The following is a 20,029-nucleotide window of genomic DNA, read 5'->3' on the forward strand; positions in this document are numbered from 1 at the left end:
GGAGGCCAATAATGTCGGTTGCTTGCTCTCACCCTGGCACATGGTGGCCAGACCAAAAGTAGATCTTGCGAAATCCTAGACTTTTCTAGTCTTTAGGAATCATAGCAATTTCAGTCCGAGCCCCTGAGGTGAGAAAACAGGTGTTGGGAGGCTGAGTGATGTGGACAGAGTCTCCCCAAAGTGGAGCCTGGAACTGCAAACCCCCAAACTCAGCCCATGATTCCCTGAGCCAAAAGATTCTCTACCATCATTGTTTAGCTCTTGGCAGTGCCGAGAAAGATGTGGAAATAAATTAAGTAGCAGCTAATGGAATTCCAGATTCTGTGTCCAACATTTTTTTACGCTAAATTGGTTTTTTTCTTGATTTTCTTTCTCTGCTTTTTCATCGCCGTTTCCCCTGGTGACCGCTAAGCTACTTCAAGGAACACAAGCCTATAAGTGGGATGTGTCTTTTCTTTATGTTTTCACTTCCAATATTATATGTCATTTCTTCCAATTCCAAGATTGGAGCAAAATGTCTAATCAGAGAGCTTAAAAGTCTTGTGTTAGCATTAAATGAAGATAATCTTACAGGGATTTCAGATGATTTCATGGGGGGTAAGGATTACATAGCAGAGAAATAGAATTTTGATGCAACTTCTGGAAATAATCAAACTGCTTATTTTTTAAAATTCCTTTTACAATGGTTTTACATTAAAAGGACATTCAGGGGTGCCTGGGTGGCTCAGTCAGTGAAGCGTCCAGCTCCAGCTCAGGCCATGATCTCATGGGTTCGTGAGTTTGAGTCCCACATTGGGCTTTCTGCTGTCAGCACAAAGCTGGCTTCAGATCCTCTGTGCCCCTGTCCCCATCCCCCGCCCCTTCCCATGCTCTCTCTCAAAAATAAATAAACATTAAAAAACAAACAAACAAACATTCAAACTAGCATGGACACAATTCATACAAACCATGGATAGCAGAGAGCACATTAGGTCAAAGTTTTCATGACACCCCCAGTGAACTTCTAAACTTTCCTGGAAGAAGCCTCCCCCTTTAGCTACCTTGTACCTAACACACTGAAAGAGAAATATGCTACCCCCTGAAAATCCAGGCTAGCAACCCAAGGGCAGCAACTGTCTCACAAAGGCACTTACATTTTTGTAATTCTTGGTACTTTTGTAAATGTCTGTGCTAGGAATGCTTCCAAGGCTGTTCCATGAGGGACTAAAAGAAGAAAAATTAGGTCAGGATTTTGTGGAACAGGCATACTTTGGAATAAAAAATGACAAGACATCACAGATCCGAAAGAGCCCATCATTCTTGGCTCTTTATTGCATTGTGTGTCCTTGTTAGCGATCACATCTTCCTGCAGCTAATTCTGAAATGAACAGCTGGTGTTTGCGTGGGTCCTTGGAGAAGGAGGATTTTCCTGAGGGCTGAGAGAAGTCATGAACATCCCACTCCCCTGTGTACAACACTTTAGAGGCCAAGCAAAGAGCTTTCACACATGTTAAGTTTTATCTAGGAGCGGCCAAACTTCTGGAAGGTCAGCAGTACTGTCCTCATTTTTATGGTTGAGTAAGCTGAGGTTCAGATAAGGCCAAAAAGGCCCTGGAGGTAAGGTTAGGTTAGGTTATCTTTAACCCAGGGGTCCTCAGTGCCTGGCACAGTGCCTGGAACTTACTTGGGAGTTAGAACAACTGTCTGATGAAATATGGCGAGTCTGCGGTGATCAGATTAGTCTCAATTTCTAGAAATGGGAGCCTGGGAGAGCCAGCAGTACATCCTTCCCATCAACCAGACTGTTCACTTCCTGTTCCTGGTACCATCAAATAACTTCCGTGATTCTTCAGGTGTGACTAGGGACAGGTGCTAAACATAATTCCCGAAGAAAGAGTGTCTGTTTGTGTGCCCTCTGGATCAGCCGTATAATTACTGGAAATGAAATATTGCGGAGGATACAATTTTTGGTTGGAGAAAAGCCTAGTTACCAAATCAGTGGCCAAAACGTACCACTGCTTTCTCCTCAGCTTACTGGGATGTGCCAAATTTTCAGAGTGTTCATAAGCTATAGAGCCTCTCTCTACAAACATTTCTCTCCCAACCACACCCACGCAAGGCAAAGCACACACTGTGGCATACAGACCATGAGAAGAAACATCTTCCAAGGACAGGTTCTGAGTTACTTCCCAGCAGCAAATTGGGTACTTTGGGAGCTTGTGAACTCTCCTGGGCCCTTGGGGAACCAGTTAAGAGTGCTGAGGCAGTGAACATAAGCTTTGGGGAAGACTCCAACGTGCCAGGGTAGGGAAGAAGTAGGAGAAGGAGAATTGGCCAGTGGAACAACAAGGGTGGGCTTATGCTAAGCTGAAGGTGTCTCAGCTGATGTTTTTCCAGATTCTTTTAACCTTCATGGCCCAAGCACAGGCAGAGAAGAGGCCAGAACTCTGGAAAGATCACAGAAGTTTTGAGGAAGAAACCTGGCTCTGTTTGCCTCTCTGTTCAGACAATTTCATAAACACAGAAGAGCACATACCAAAAGCCTCTTAAGAGTCAAAACAAAGGGTGCCTGGTGGCTCAGTCGGTTAAGTGTCCAACTTTGGCTCAGGTCATGATCTCATGGTTCGAGAGTTTGAGCCCCACATCGGACCCTATGCTGACAGCTCAGAGCCTGGAGCCTGCTTTGGATTCTCTGTCTCCCTCTTTCTCTCTTTGCCCCTCCCCAACTTGTGCGTTTTCTTTCTCTCTCTCTCCCTCTCTCTCTCTCTCTCTCTCTCTCTCTCTCAAAAATAAACATTAAAAAAAAAAGAGTGAAAACAAAACCAACAAAAAACCATACACCTTCCGGCTCTCTCACAGATTGTTTTCCATGACATCAAGCCATGTCTTTGCTCTTTTCACTCTGTATATGACCTAATTACGTCTATTTCATATAATCATGTGGTTTCTTGGGTACATGTTTTCTTTGGCAGACTGAATGAAATCGGGCTACAGTCAATGCTTTTAAAATCTCCTGTTCTGAGTTATTAGCTTCAGGAGAAAATGAGCTGTAATACACTTTGTGGCTATCTTGTCCCAAGCCAGTATGTGCCCCACAGACTGCATCTCATTTGCAGAAGGAACCACAGAGCCACGTCAGTCCTTACTGAGTCACGCATCTTTTATTCTTACTGTGACCGGAAGGAGAAGGCAGCAGTAGAGGATGTGACTAAATGCACAGATTTAGGGGTGAGATACATCCGGGTTCAAGCCCTGACTCTGCAACTTACTAGCTGTGTGATCTTGGGGAAGGTTCTTAACCTTTCAGAGCTTTGATTTTCTTTTCTGTAGAATGAGAATTAAAAAACCTATTCATGGGATTGTCCCAAAGACTAAATATGATCATGTGTGCCAAGCACTATAGGCTTAATTCATAGAAGCCCTCAATACATAGTAACTATTATGAAAGGGAGTGGTTTCCCTATATTTTATTAAAATGGTATAAGAAATCTCAGGGTGTAGGGAGCCAGGGTGGCTCAGTCGGTTAAGCATCCGACTCTTGGCTTCTGCTCAGGTCATGATGTCACAGTTCGTGACTTTGAGCCCCACATCAGGCTCCGTGCTGTCAGATCGGAGCCTGGGAGCCTCTCTCTCCCTCTCTCTCTGGCCCTCCCCCGCTTGTACTCTTTCTCAAATAAATAAATTAAAAAAAAAAAAAAAAAGAAATCTCAGGGCATGTTGTCTTCTTTTTGGGAAATCTGGGTCTTACATTACTCACAATTGAACTCTCAGGACCACAGTCAGTAATCCAAACATGAGCCCAGCTAGTAAACCGAGGTCCAGCCCCAGAATGATGGACGCTATGCACGTAAACACCCAGATAACCTAGGACAAAACAGAAATGGAAAGAACCTCGTTAATCTGTCAGGGACCATCAGGTGAGACACTACCTGTAAAAACAAGAAGATCAATTGTCCATGAACAAATTCCACTTTTTAAAAATATTCTTACTTCATTTCATGTTTCAATGGAAGTAGAAACTGATGTTTCCAACAAAGACCAATTGTCCCATTTCAATGTTTTGTTTTTAATTTAAGTTTTGAATAGGGAATGTATTAACGTGGTTCAAAATGGAAGTAATATTAAAAAGGTGTACAGTAGAAAATCTTGCTTCCGACCCTCTCCCCTCTTCACCTGTCCAACACCCTCACTTGTGTTCACATTTCCATGTGTCTGTGTGCATGTACATGTGCACACTTTTCACCAGTAGTTTTTGCAAGTACAAGCAAATATGACTGCATAGCATTATTTTATGTTCCCACATTTCTTAAAGATTTTATTTATTTTTTTAATTTTTAGAAAATGTTTATTTATTTATTTTGAGAGAGAGAGAGAGAGCACAAACAGGGTAGGGGCAGAGAGACAGGGAGAGAACCCCAAGCAGCCTCAGTGCTGTCAAGGCAGAGCCCAGCGTGGGGCTGTATCCCACAAACCGTTGAGATCATGACCTGAGCCGAAATCAAGAGTTGGAGGCTCAGGGTGTCTGGGTGGCTCAGTTGGTTAAGCATCCATCTTCGGCTCAGGTCATGATCTCACGGTCTGGGAGTTCAAGTTCTGTGTCAGGATCTGTGCTGACAGCTCAGAGCCTGGAGCCCGCTTGGATTCTGTGTCTCCCTCTCTCTTTCTCTCTCTCTGCCCCAACCCCACTTGTGCTCTCTCTCTCTCTCTAAAAAATAAATAAACATTAAAAAAAAGAGTTGGAGGTTCAACCGACTGAGCCACCCAGGCACCCAGTTAGCTTCTGGCTTTTATGGTTCCTCAGAACAGTTCTGAAGGTTACTTTGGTCAGAGTTAAACTCAGTAAGGGTTTTGTATTTTGGTTTTGCTTTGTTTGAGTTTCGTTTGTCCTTCTATATTACAGAGGGGTTTATTTTTATTATTTTTATTTATTTTTATTTTTTCATTTTTATTATTATTTTTTAGAAAGCTCATTTCTTTTTATTATTTTTTTTAATGTGTTTATTTGGTCTGGTGTTTAATGTGTTTATGTGGGATTCTTCCTAGATGGAAATACATCTTCCCAGGGATACAGGACCTTCCCAAAGCTTGATTCACCTGGCAGGCTTTGGCTTATCCATCCAATTCTAATTTCCGCTCTGGGAGTCCCACAGCGCAGGTGAGATTGAGGAGAGAAGGCGACATAGTGATGCGGCAGGAAGCACATAAGAAACAAACATTTCAGACAAAAATGGGCAGCCAGTGACTTACGGCATCGATCTTATTCTGTCTCCACAGACGAGGAATGTCACACACCTGCATAAACATCCCTTTCAGGTTGGCGATTACAACAGCTGCCAAGACCGACTGTCAAGAGGGACAGGGAAGGCTGTGTTATTCAGGGGAATGGTCTTCCATGTGAGGATTTGTAAATCTCCTGTTATTTCTCTGATGACAGAGCAGTGAAGAGAAATTATGCAATTGGGCTGTTGGGAAGCAGGGTTATACCTTCTGCAAGGGTTCCAGCAGCTTCCCCAGGGCAACAATGGCGACCATCACAATCCCAGCCGAGATGATGCCGGCAATCTGAAAGACACACACCTTCCATGAACGGGGTCCATCCCTCTCCCTCGTGTCTTCCAGCTTGCTGGATGTGTGCAGGAGAGCCTGGCCGTGGGTGCACCTCCCTGCCTCCCCCCTTCTGCTCAGTACTGTTGAGACAAATGAGAATTATTTCTTACAACTCTACACAACTGAAGGAAAAACGGGAAACGTATATATGGTAGCTCTGGCAGGGAAATTAAAGAAAACATGAAGCCTGAGCTTGCTAAGGGAAAGCCGGCTGGGACTGGATGTATTACAGACCTATAGCCTTGGTGTCAGGTGGGGAGGCCACACTTGTAATTATTTGCCATAGCAGGAAACATGGACCTCTCCCCTGCCACAACAACAGATCGTGAATGTTCTTGGGCAATAAATTCCCAAGGCACATATCTAATTCCTCCTCATTACTGAAGCAGTAGTCATAATAGCAGTTATTCTGATAACACATCGTACAGACGGCATCAATTTGCACTGAAGTCTCAGAGAAAATAAGTGTACCGGCCCTTCTGCAAATTCAAAATGCTACAGGAGCATAATGAGAAGTGGGACCATACCCCCTGCCTCCTCCAACAGTCCCTGGGCGCAGGCTCAAGAGTTTTGCCCCCCAGCAGCCCAAGTGATGACGGGGCAACAGCAGGGGTTAAAGGACCTTCAGAAACTTTACCTTCGCTGGCAAAACAAAGCTCTCCTAAGATCCATAAATAGTTAGGAGAGAGGCTGAGGGGGTGGGGCTATTCTCTGGTTTGGTTAGCTGACCAATGAACTCTCTGCTGAGACAGCTGGCACCTGGCTGAGGTGAAGACCAGAAGCTCTGAAACAAAGGAGAAAAGGAGACAGGGCACCAGAAGCAAAGCCACGAGAGAAGAAGCAACAGGGAAGATTGTACCGGGTGCAGGGGTCTGCCTGGTACTGGAGGTGTGAGCTGAAAGAGACAGATAAAGCCAACATACGTAGGAGATCTGAAAACCACAGGAAATTTCATAGCCACCGTCTTTCCACCTGGCAGACTGATCATTCAGGTTCCCACCGTGGTTACCTCAGCCTGAGGCAACATCATGCAAATGATGGGCTGTGCACATCCGGATGCTTTGCACATTCAGAGCCCTCTGTTAGGCTCTTTGCTGCCCGTTAACACCACGGCTCCAGGATGCCCGTGCCTTCGTGGTTTTCCCTCACCTCTCTAAGCAGAGCAGCTGATGTCCTCCCTTCTTCCCTCCCTTCCTTCCTTTCTTCCATACAATCGCTTAGCCAACATTGTTGTCTATCATGAGCCACTTGCACCTTGCCGTGGATGTAGTAGAGCTCTGTGAATTGCTAAAGGAAAGGGAGATCTGGGGACAGAGATGACAGCCCATGTCGAGGGGAATGGCCACCCACTCGCCAAATATATGCAACACTAAGCTGCCAATTATGGGGACCGGGACAAATTTTGGTCGCTATATTAAAATCTGCGAGGGGTCCATTACATGCACTCACTCTATCAGGCTGGTTTGTGGGAGGTGCTGTACATTTTATATCTATGAGCACATTCAGTCGCTAGAAAATTAATTATTCTGTTACAAGTGAGAAGGTAATCGGAGCTGAGGGAAGTTTGCAATCAGAATTACTTTTTAGTGAGTCAGCAGGAGTCCGATGGGGGTGAAAGAAACAACAGGTTGCAATGTTCAGCTCTTCTACAATCTGAGGATGTGCTGCAGACAGTTAACGGTCACTAACCCTCATTATTCCATTCCTTCATTCAGTAAGTATTCGCCGGGGTGTTTCTTTTGCGTCAGGGCACAGTATATGCATCACAGGTACCACGATGCTTTTCCTATCGTGAGGAGTTAATGACGGGAACACTAAGCGTTTACAGGTATGTGCCAGCACCTTACAAACGTAGCGTGTGTTTGTTTTTAAATCCTCACAACATCCCTATGAGGGGGATACGATTAATCCTCCCATTTTATAGATGCTGAAAACTGAGGTCCCAACATCAGAGAAAACATGAGAAGCCACACAACGAGGGAAGAGCTGCCAGTGTGTGTGTTTGTGAGTCCCTGGATTGTAGTCCAGGCTATTAGACTTTTAACCCTGAACTTAGTATACATTTCAGTAATTAAAGAGCAAGTCACGTCTGTGCTTGCTTCGTTCTTCACTACTGAAATCCTGGCATCCTTCATTCCTAAATATAATACCTGCCAGTGTGTGACGGCAGGTGTCAGCTTACCAGAACACCATTACCCCCGGACCTCTGCCAAGGCATCACTTTACACGGGCATTCTTCCTGGGGCGGCTGGCCGTGCCTCCTCGGAGGCTGGAGGGCAACAGCAGGAGAGTGGACCTCACCACTTGGGGACCTGCCCACACCCGCATGTTGCCACGGGAGTCTGTCAATGCCCCAGCTCAGGTGAAAGCCACAGGGACCCGCGTGCTGACAGCCGCCTGAACACGGGGGCAGCTCTGGAGTCCCCTCCGGCCTCTTCCCCGGGGACCTCAGAGCACGGCTCTGCCTCTTGGCAAGGGCTGCGCTGTCTTACCTGCTCCCTCAGAGCAAGAAGTGTTCGCATCCCCAAGCCCCCGAAAAAGGAAACTCAATTATTAAAAGCAAAATTTTAGGGGCACCGGGTGGCTAAGTCGGTTGAGCGTCCGACTTCGACTCAGGTTGACCTCACAGCTCATGAGTTCGAGCCCCACCTCCAGCTCGCTACTGTCAGCACAGAGCCCACTTCAGATCCTCTCTTTGCCCTCCCCCACTTACACTCTCTCAAATATAAATAAACATTTTTTTTAAAAAAAAAAGCAAAATTCTGAAAATTAAAATTAAATTTTGTTCCGCTGGAGCCAAGAAACTGGTAGAGGCTCATTCTTCCAAACCCGGCACAGAGATCCATTATAAATGAAAAGGGAGCATCATGTGTGCCTGGGGGGGACAAAGCTCCCCCTGGGCCACCGCAGGGAGTCACTAATTTTCTCAGCCCATCTCTTTTATAAAACCCTGTCTGAAGACCGTGTGTGTTAAGGGTACTGCCTTTGGATTTGTTGTTCTCCTTTATAGCCTCATTACACTTTTTACTCTTAAATAATAGCTGTGTGTGGGGAGGGGAAAGCCCTCCAGGCATGGCAGAAACACCACCCCTGAGCCTATCCCATGCCCCCATCCACTTATTTGGGCCTCTCTGACCCCATTTCCTGCTAGAAAAGAGAGCCTTTGAGAACGGCTCCTGAGCTTTCTGGCCTATGGAAGGCAGGGTTATTCAGGGATTTGGGGTCACTTTGTGAAGGCGACAACTTAAACCCACGTTCTGAACTTCAGGAACACAAGTTGTACTCCAGAAGAAATGCCGAAATGTTACGACAACAATACTCTTGGCCAACAAACTTGTTCTGTGGGCCCAAAGGCCTCTGGAGGAAGTTCCTGATCCTTGTAAAGGAAATGTAGACAGACACTTTTGATTTTCCTGAAAATATAATACCTCCTAAGCCATGACGTGCTTTCACTAGGCCTTCTTTATCCCCAGATAACAAATAGATAAAAATCAGTATTTTTCATTACTGATTCCTTGTCAGTTGTTTTTGTCCCTGGACAAGCAGGTAAGTATAGCTCTCTGCCAGCTGAGCAGTGACACAAAGAGATTAATTTGAGAATTTGTGCTTTAGGGAACCATAAATGTGAAGAAGATTTGGGCGGGGAGCCGGATCAAGGAGGCACAAACCTATGTATCCAAGGTAATCCCCTTGCTGACTTCTCCTGCCAGCTTTCCTGAGAGCCACTTCCCCGGCTCATCCCTTGCAGGAGACACAAGCCACCACGCCGCTGTTCCATACCTGTGTCTTTCCCCCTGTGCTCTCCTGGACGGCGGTGCGGGACAAGGCTGTGGTGGCCACAAAACAAGAGAAGAATCCCGAGAAGATGTTGCTGATCCCAAAGGCAATGAATTCCTAAGGCAGAGACCAGGTGGCAGTGATGCGAACACATACAATCTTTGCAAGACCCTCGCCAACCGTGTAAGGAAGAATAATAAGAAAGCAAACTCCCCAGACCACCCTGTCTGGTAGCCCCAATTTAATCTTTACCGTTAAAGGTGCTTGGAGGTCTTGAAAGGCATTCAGGACTTGGGGCTCCACAGAGTCTAAGAGAGGCCTCACGGCTCTCAATCATTTTTAAGGTTGCTAAGGAATAGTCACTGGTTAAAATGCTGACTTCCCTTCCCGGCGAGTGGTTTATCTGTAGCTCTCACAGAAAGCATTGTTCTGTTCGCACATAAGCATTTCTTCTGTGGCTGGATGTTTGCTGGGAAGCATATTATGACTAGGATGGCCATGATTCTGCCTGACCACTAATCATTGAGCTGCTGTGACTGCTATGCTGTGTTTTCAAAAACAAACCACACTGACAGATTTGTGAGCAATCTAAAACCGGCTCATTTTGCAATGAACGTAGCATATGCCTACAAAAAAGGTTTGTGTGTATTAATTGCAATGAGCCACCTCAATTTAAGGTGGTCACAACTCCCATCGATGGGGTTTGTTGCATTGTTTTGCCATACTATAGGTGCCATTAAATAAAATATACCAGGGGAGCCCGGACTGCATGAAGAAATCTTAGGCTGACCCAACACGTTAGCTTTGAATGTTATTTATGACCTGACTAAATTAACTCTTAAAGTTTGGGTTACTTCAACTTCTTAAAAAGGAAAGAGATACAACATGCCTGTTTCCAATTAATTTCGAATTCGCATGCTTAAGAGGGAAACCCTAGCTTGATAAGGGCTAGTGAGAGGGACCAATCCCTTCTTTAGCAGACAACAGAATCTACCCTGTTTATGCTTTTTTCTTGTCTTCAGCCCTACAAAAGTGATTCAGCACACGGGGGACCATACCTGGTTCCCGTCGATGGTGTAATCATACTTGATGGCGTATACTTTTCCTACAGACACTGCAATAGCATAGGCCACCACGGCGATGGAAAACGATGCAGCCAACATCTCGGAAAACAAGCTCACAGGTGGAAGTACAGGAGGCAAAAACCTAGAGAGTTTTTAAACGAAAACTGCAGTGAGCATTTGACCATAATTCTCTGTTCCTACCTCGCCAGATGCTATATCCACCCAACCCCCAAGTCAGACGCAAAAGGGCTGGATCCTAAGGACAAAAAGCAGGAGACAAGTAAGTGGTGGCATTGCTTTTACAATTTTTAGTTAGAAGCTGGTGCTATCTCACTGGCTGACTTCTCTGCCCCTCTTTGAGAGCTTACAAACGCTGCCTTATCCAGACTTCTGACATGAATAAGCCTGTCGTTATGGATCCTATAATATCACACAATGCCATGCCATGCCATTTCACACATTAGTGTTTCCCCTTACACACTTTTATCTTAAAGGTCTTTGAATTTAAAAGATAGTCTGACCATAAAATAAGATTTTCCCCATATGAAGAGATGTCAGGTCTATTAAAGAGACAAACAATATAAGATGCTGAAAGACCTACGTAGAAAATCCATATCTTGGGATGCCTGGGTGTCTCAGTCAGTTAAGTGTCCAACTCTTGATTTTGGCTCAGGGAATGATCCCAGGGTTATGGAATTGAGCCCCATATAGATAGGGCTCTGCACTGAGCATGAAGCCTGTCTAAGATTCTCTCCCTCCCTCCATCCCTCTCTCTTTCTCTTTCTCTCTCTCTCTCTCTCTCCCTCTACCCTTCCCCCCTGCTCTCTTAAAAAAAGGAAAATTAAAGGGGCACTTGGGTGGCTCAGTCAGTTGAGGATCCAACTTTGGCTCAGGTCATGATCTCACAGTTCATGGGTTCAAGCCCTACACCAGGCTCTGTGGTGACAGCTCAGAGCCTGGAGCTTGTTTCAGATTCTGTCTCCCTCTTTCTCTTTGCCCTTCCCTGTTCATGCTGTCTCTCTCTCTCAAAAATAAACATTAAAAATTTTTTTAATTTAAAAAATTAAAAATAAAAAAAAGATTTTCCATATCTTAAGAGCTATGATATTTAAAATCTTCTTGAGTCCAGAAAAGATTAAATTTATGTAGTTATCAGAATGATCCATCATCACAATGACTAAGACTTCTCAATGACTGTGGGGTTGAATGACTACTGTTTGACAAACTAGAGCTATTCTACAAACCATGTAAAGAAATAAACTTAGGGGCGCCTGGCTGGCTCAATCCATAGAGCATGTGACTCTTAATCTTAGGATCATGAGTTCAAGCCCCATGTTGGGCGTAAAAGCCTATTTGAAAAGAAGGAAGGTAGGAAGGTAGGAAAGAAAGAAAGAAAGAAAGAAAGAAAGAAAGAAAGAAAGAAAGAAAGAAAAAACAAAGAAAGAAAGCTATAAGTTTATAATGATACAGTTGTCCCCAAATATGAATATTGGGAGAATGACTTTCATGTACCTATATCTTGATGACTATCCATAGAGTATATATCCAGAAGTCCCTAAGCCAAAAACCTTCAAAACAAACAAACAAACAAACAAACAAATAAAACCCACTAAAAAAATCTCCCTCACCTAGCTCACTTATGTCTGAGTTTCCTTTAAAAACATTTTTTTAATGTTTATTTATTTTTGAGAGAGACACACACAGAGTGTGAGCAGGGGAGGGGCAGAGAGAGCGAGACACAGAATCTGAAGCAGGCACCAGGCTCTGAGTGGTCAGCACAGAGCCCAATGCAGTGCTCAAACCCAAGAGCTGTGAGATCATGACCTGAGCCAAAGTTGGACACTTAACCGACTGAGCCACCCAGGTGACCCCTGAGTTTCCTTTAATAGGGAACTACATTTCCCCCCCTCTAATTTAGAGGGAAGTGCTAAAACAGAAATAAGATTGTTATAGAAAACCATAGAAATTTAGAGCTAGCTAATATCCTAATATTATCCAAATTAGTATCGTAATCTAATATCCTAGAAATTTTTGAATCTACTTCTCTCCTTTTGTTGATAAGGGAACTGAGGCTCAGAAAAGTGAAATGACTTGCTCAAGGTCATTTAGAAGGGTCCAGGTAATGTTGATTTCCTTTGTACCAAGATCTGTCTGGTTCTCTGCCTCTGTAGGCTTTTTTTCTCCCTACAGGCGAGGTTACTTCCAGACTCCTTTTCTCCCACATCCCATCCTGACCCACATGTAGGCTTGGGAATGGATATCATATGTAGAAATATGGGATGTTTGAAACCCTGATCCAGCCCTTGAGTGACCCGGCACCACACCTCCACTTGTCTAGACATAAGCTTGGACCTTACTTTTTAAAACCAGGCTTCTGACTCGTTCCTGAGACCCAACCAACCCTCCTTCAGGTAATTAGGTCTGTTGGGATAACTTTCCAGTCCTGCAAAGAGTTCCGTTTTGATTGCAACCTGATGCGCACTGCCTGCCTGGCTGCCTACTTCTCCAATTCCAGATCCTTCTACCAGGTCCTTGATTCCCCAAGGTCACAATGTTCAGGGACTTGAAATCAAAGAACCCGAATGCTGGCTCCATCACTCTGTAAGTAACTCTCTGACTTTGGGCATATTATTTAAACTTACAAAGTCCCAGTTTCTTTAGCTATCAAATGGGAACTATATACTCTTCTCATAAGGTTATTGGAAGGAGTAAAGGAAGTATGGTATGTGTAAGTAATTAGTACCTACGAACATAGTGGGTACTCAGTAAATGTGGCGAGACCATAAATCTGCCATGCACCTGCCATGCTTTTGTAGTGCCTTACAGGATCTTAGCAGTGGCAATTTTCTGCCCCAAGTCACTCACTTGGGGCCCTGGTTGGACATCTTCTACTGACTTCTTGAGTAGTCTTTCCCCTAGCTCCTGCCCCCTTCGGTGGCCCGGTTGGGCTGCAGCAAACTACACCAGGTGGTCTGTCAGAGGAGTCAACATGACTCAACCCAAGGGTCAAGGGGGTTAGAGAGATCCACTTCAGGAGGACAGCAGTCAGGAAAGCCCTGGACAGGGCCAGAAAGGAGGACTGAGGGCAGCAAAAATGAGTTCCTCAAACCTATTCATGGAACATGCATTTATGGCACAGGGCATTTGCTGTGGACCGCCTCTAAGTGTTACATCTTAGGAAGCCTGACAAAAAGGATCCATAAAATATATGTCTTATGTAGTTGTTTTATAACCACTCAAATCATGAAAATATTGTAAGACCGCAAATAGCCACATTACATCTTTTATCACAAAATGTCTTCCAGCATCAGGATTCATTACCAAAACATTGGTCATAAGAATCACTTGATGAAACACCTTTGGAAAGTAATTAAAAAAAAAAAAAATGGGTGGTGGGGAGCACCTGGGTGGCTCAGTCGATTAAGCGTCCAACTCTTTTTTTTAATTTTTTTTAACGTTTTCATTTATTTTTGAGACAGAGAGAGACAGAGCATGAATGGGCGAGGGTCAGAGAGAGAGGGAGACACAGAATCTGAAACAGGCTCCAGGCTCTGAGCTGTCAGCACAGAGCCCGACGCGGGGCTCGAACTCACGGACCGTGAGATCATGACCTGAGCCGAAGTCGGACGCTTAACCGACTGAGCCACCCAGGCGCCCCAAGTGTCCAACTCTTGATTTCGGCTCAGGTCCTGATCTCGAGGTTTGTGAGTTCGAGCCCCACGGATCCTCTGTCCCCCCCCCCCTTTCTCTGCCCCTCCCCCACTCGTTCTCATTCTCTTTCTCTCGCTCACTCTTTCTCTCTCTCAAAATAAATAATAAGAAAAGGAAACTAGTACTTGTTGCCTATCTAACAGTAAGACTGGTCATAATTGCTAGAAGTTAGTGTTTCCAATCTAATAAACCTTTGGGCCTCCTTTTTAATGCCATATGATAAAATTACAGCAAAGTGTACTGGGCCATTCAGTGCATCTTCTGAGAGATCTTGTTGGCATAGCAGAATAAGTTCGAGTTAAGAATTCAGCAGTGGTCATTGCCTTTTTTTTATAGGAACCCCCGCCCCCTGCCCTCTGTCACCCATCTAGACGGTGACAGAAGTGGACAAAGGAACTCTGCTCTTTACTCTTCTAACTCACCGAACTACCAAACATATATAAACCTTCCCTTGAAGATAATGAGTTTTATTCATGGGAACAAGTGACATAATTATTATTTAAGATTGATTAAACTAAATGGTAGAGAAGTTAAACCAGATGTTCCTTATTCCTTAAACAGATTGTTCTCAGTGTAATAAACGTTACTAACCATGATTCTATTTATATCATATTGCAATTCTACATATGAGCTTAAATCAGGAGTCTGGTGGTAACTGTACATGTCCTGCCATATTTTAAGAAAATGAAGAAAAGGACAGAGGGTATGGGAGCTGCTTTGAAACAAATGGCTTAAACTTTATCGACACACACACTGACAGTTTGCACAACTGGGTGTCTCTTTAAGATCACACACAAAGAAGACTATTGAGGGAGCACCAATGAAATGAGGCTTATAATAAAAGGTTTCCTTTAAATAGAAAATTCTGACTTAATATATTAGTATTGCCTAAGAGGAAGTCCGCACTCACCCCCGTGGGATGGATTTAACAATGCCAGCATTGTAATTTTTTTCCAGGTTGGCTCCATATGAAATGGCTGTAGCAATTATTGTCTGAAAATAAAACAAAAGAGATTTTAAAAAAAACTCCATGTTTTAACAACTCCTTTTTTATTTTTATTTTTTGTCTCCTCATTGGGAAGTCTTCCCTCTTGGCTTCTTTCTTTCTTTCTTTCTTTCTTTCTTTCTTTCTTTCTTTCTTTCTTTCTTTTATCCAAGTATAATTAACATATGGTGTTATATTAGTTTCAGGTGTACAATATCATGGTTCAACTTTTCTATACTTTACATCGTGCTCGTCAAGATAAGAGTGCTCTTGTTTTCCCCTTTATCGATTTTACCCATCCCCCCCCCCCACCTCCCTTCTGGCAACCACCAGTTTGTTCTCTGTATTTAAGATTCCAGGGTTTTTTTTTGTTTGTTTGTTTTTTCTTTGTTTGTTCATTTGTTTTGTTTCTTAAATTCCACATAGTATTTGTCTTTCTCTGACTGACTTATTTCACTTAGCTTATACTCTCTAGCTCCATCCATGTTGTTGCAAATGGCAGGATCTCATTCTTTTTCATGACTCAGTAATATTCCATTGTCATATATACATATATTACTTGATATGTAGATATATAGATATACATACTACAATATCATATATATGTTACAACTTCTTTCTTGTCAAACCGATTAATGCTGAATTTTCTAATTACATGTTTTACTTACCACAATTACTTCTATAGGAATAGGGACTGGAATTTTGTGCTTAAATCGATCATTTACTTCCTTAACTGCCATACAGATGATAATGGTGAGTAATCCAGCAATAAAATCAGCAAGATTGGTGTGGCCAATATTTTGAAAAATCTCAATCAGAGTCTGTAAAAAGAAAATAATTTTATATTCTTCCCATGTGAAAAATCATATCATCATCGAAAGCACTTAAGAATTTCACATAAAATCATAAAAATGTGTTGGCTAACACAGAGACCATTAAAAACAGCCAGTATTTGATATATATGTACCAAGTTATTAGTGATGGTTAATTGGAGTGGTAAAACCATTTGCATTTTTTACAATAAAATGAGATGTTTTAAAAGAAAAAAATCATTATATGTTGAATTTTATTTGCATAAAAGTTTTAATGTTTATTGACTTATTTTGAGAGAGAGAGAGAGAGAGAGAGAGAGAGAGAATCCCAAACAGGCTCCATGCAGGGCTCGAACTTACAAACTGTGAGATCATGACCTGAGCCAAAATCCAGAGTCAGATGCTTAACCGACTGAGCCACCCAGGTGCCCCACTTGCAGAAAAGTTTTTAAAGTTTATATCTTAAAGTGGTTTTACAGGGGCTATTAAGTGACCTAATTTCACAATGTTGATGTGGTATTATTGAGACTAAAAACTGATAAACCCAGAAGTCCCAATTAGCCAGTATTTTAGCTAAAACTCTTCCCAAACCTGAATTATATGGGTGGTAATAAAAATACCTGAATACTTCATATGTAGATACATACGGATTGATCCATTCTTCATGGCAAAGAAAAGCTACTGAATTGATATATAGTTCAAATATAATTTTTTTGGAAATTAATTTGGTACTTAGTTGAAACTTGAACTGAAATGACTTTAAAAACACAACTCTTTCCAAGTGCACAGATAAGCCACCTCAAGAAAAAGCTAGTTAACTCCAAGAAAAAGCTAGTTTTGTTTTGTAAATAGGAGGTTTCTGGGAATCAAGGAAGATTAGCAAGGGAGAATCCCAGGGAAGAACACTAATACCTTTGTTCCGGCAGCTTCAGTTTTATAGAAGGCATGACTTAGGAAGGTATTCTTTAATTCTTTGAGACAAATAATCTCTCAGTGAAGGTTACTCTTTTCGAATGGTCCTTTTATAGGTATATTTTATATGAAAATAAAGGAATGGAGCATCTGATCATTTATAACGTATTTGTTACTTAATTTTATAGGTAAGCTATATTTAAAATAATTATAATGACAATCCAGTAACAATTACGTATAATAAACATTAAGTGATCTAACAGTCATTTTGCTAGGAACTCCAACTCTCAGGAGAACATTCAAGAGTAAGGAAATGAGGGGAGACGCTTTCATGCCGGCAAAATACGTCCACCAAGTCCTTGAATGAGAGTTCAAGCAGGAAGCCCCTTGGACTTTCACTCAGAGTATTTTTGCTCTTGCTTTAAACCCAATACCAACAAATTTACATTGCCTTCCAGAGTCAGTGAAAATTGCTAGAGGCAGATACACTGATAGCAAACGATGAAGCCAGTGATAGCCCGGTGAAAAAGAGAAAATGGAGGAGTACCACAAGCAGACACAATAACTCAGGAATTTAGGGCATCTGTCCTAGGAGCTAACAGTCCTACATGCCTCAGAGTCATGATGGTATTGCGTCTGGCCCTTCACATCATCAACTTTCTTTCTTCTTCTTTTTTTATTCTCAAGTTAGCTAACATACAGTGTAGTCTTGGCTTCAGGAGTAGAACCCAGTGATTCATCACTGACGTATAACACCCAGTGCTCATCCCAACAAGTGCCCTCCTTAATGCCCATCACCCATTCAGCCCATCCCCTCCACCTATCTCCCCTCCAGCAACCCTCTGTTTGTTCTCTGTATTTACGAGTCTCCTATGGTTTGCCTCTTTCTCTGTTTATATCTTATTTTTCCTTCCCTTCCCCTATGATCACCTGTTAAGTTTCTCAAGTTCCACATCATCAATTTTCTGATGACAAGCCTCATTAATTCATAAGCTAGATACAATATTTCACTTAACTGTCTACACAATAAAGGTTTACTTTCAACTCAAGAGGGGAAAATTCAAACTTAAAAACAATCAGATAACTACCCCAGTCATAGAAACATTTTCACCTTACAAAAATTATCACTCTTGGATTCCCATTTAATCTATGAGAGTCACTTAGATCTTTGAATAAAAAGCACTTCTAGTGTATTAAAAATGTAATACGAGTCACAAAAAACAAAATCAGTTTATATTATACAATTGCGTTAAACAAGCATATAAATATATGAGTTGCATATATATGAGTTATTTCTTCCAAAAAATTCTTCAATAAAAAGTTTAGTCTACATGGAAATAAAATTCACCCAAATAAACTGAAGTAGTCAGATTGTATTCAAAGACAATAGAAACGAGACTCTAAGAAAGTACTAAAAATTAACTCTAATTTAGATTACTATGGAAATACTTATTAAATTTGTTTAAAAGGTGGATACACATATAAATCCATCTTTCAACCTAATATTCCGAATAGTTCAAATCATAATAATAATCATTTCCGTGATGGAAAATATTATACTATTTTCCTACCATGCTCAGAGAATTTTAGGACCATTTCACTTAGATAATTTCTTCCTTCTTTGCCTAGCATTACCTTGGGGTATGAAGCCAGAAGAAAAAAATATATACTTGATATTACATATGAAGAAGTTTGTCAGTTAACTTTTGGTGCGAAATTTATTTTTAATTCATCTTTATAAATATAACAAACCCGTCATAATCACCCCCTTGTAGTCAGGTATTTCCTCCTACCAGAAACAACTTTTGCTCATATGTAGATCAACCCTTAGAGCTTCAAGTGTTCTTTCCTTATTATAATGGCTTGATTTTTATAAAATGGAACAGATTCAGAATAGTGAATCTGCTCAAGCTTAATGGTGGCTTTCAACACCCTCATCATCTGGGCAGAACTTTTCAGTGTGGTCTTTCTCCTCATTAGAGGAATAAAGGAGGAGGTAGGTATCACTTTAGTAAGCAAGCAGAAACTCTTCCTTTGTCTATTGAGACAAGCCTTTCAAAGTGAATGGTAGGAAAACATACTCTTTTTTTTTTATATATACAGTTGTTCAAAGTTTATTTATTTTGAGAGAGAAAGAGAGAGAGAGAGAATGTATGCAAGCAGGGGAGGGGCAGAAAGAGAGGGAGAAAGAGAATCCTAAGCAGGCTCTGTGCAGGCTCCATGCTGTTAGTGGAGAGCCTGAGGCAGGGCTCCATCCCATGAACTGTGAGATCCTGACCTAAGCTGAAATCAAGATTCAGCTGCTCAACTGACTGAGCCACCCAGGAGCCCCAATATACTCACTCTTAAATGTGCTATGTGATTTGCTTACACAATTGAGTAGCTACATAGTGGGATGAGAAGTATTATTAATTCTGAATTCTACCAGCATCCTTTCATTCCCCCTTCTGCATCCTATATTCAGTGTCTCTGGCATTTGCTAATTAAAGTTTTAGTTTTTCATACTGTCCCAATATTTCCTCCTCCAATTCTTTGAATTAATCATCTTATTTCTTGGGAGGAGTTGGGGAAGGGAAACAATCCAAAGTACAACCTTATAACAAAAGGGATGTTAAGTTACTACATGCCAAGGAAATTATCTTACAACAATCTTCCAAATTTTCCTGGACGGAATCCATGACTACTCTGCATTTGTTGAAGGGTTCTTTCACAAATGATTGCTGCCAGTAATGTCATAAGTGAAATTGTCTGTTCAGGTACTGAGTGGTTCATTCAACTGTTATGCAACCCTTTCCAAATCTGCTGATCCTTTCTTTTCAGAAGAGCAAGCTTAGAGACATGATCACACAGGGAAGATTGAGATATATTCATCCAACTTGACTGGCCTGGAGGAATTCTCTCAAAATTCTATGATATACTCTAACCTGAGACTTCAAGAATAATGTTCAACAGAACATAAGTCACATAATAATCATGTCTGGTTTAAAAACAATTTTTGACCTTATTCTAGTATGTCTTGGTACTTTTGTCCATGTCTCAAAGTGGGGTCATTTGCAACAAGCTTCATCTTAAACGTAGTTCTAGGAAAGACACAAAGAAATGGAAAGACGTACCATGTTTGTGGGTTGGAAGAACGAATACTGTTAAAATGTCTGTACTACCCAAAGCCATATATATACATT

General features: G+C 42.1%; 1 protein-coding gene across 1 annotated transcript in view; it reads right to left on the bottom strand.

The window, feature by feature from the left end:
• SLC26A4 (solute carrier family 26 member 4) overlaps positions 1–20,029 on the bottom strand; it is a 50,101-nt gene that overhangs the window by 12,714 nt on the left and 17,358 nt on the right. The window contains exons 6-13 of the mRNA XM_042927570.1: positions 15,792–15,944; positions 15,049–15,131; positions 10,422–10,569; positions 9,367–9,480; positions 5,464–5,541; positions 5,227–5,322; positions 3,737–3,843; positions 1,134–1,203 (exon numbers count right to left, since the gene is read on the bottom strand). Coding sequence (XP_042783504.1) covers positions 1,134–1,203; positions 3,737–3,843; positions 5,227–5,322; positions 5,464–5,541; positions 9,367–9,480; positions 10,422–10,569; positions 15,049–15,131; positions 15,792–15,944 — 849 coding nt within the window. The remainder of the gene's footprint in view (positions 1–1,133; positions 1,204–3,736; positions 3,844–5,226; positions 5,323–5,463; positions 5,542–9,366; positions 9,481–10,421; positions 10,570–15,048; positions 15,132–15,791; positions 15,945–20,029) is intronic.

This window comes from Panthera leo, chromosome A2 (genome assembly GCF_018350215.1).
Source record: "Panthera leo isolate Ple1 chromosome A2, P.leo_Ple1_pat1.1, whole genome shotgun sequence".
Taxonomy (NCBI): domain Eukaryota; kingdom Metazoa; phylum Chordata; class Mammalia; order Carnivora; family Felidae; genus Panthera; species Panthera leo.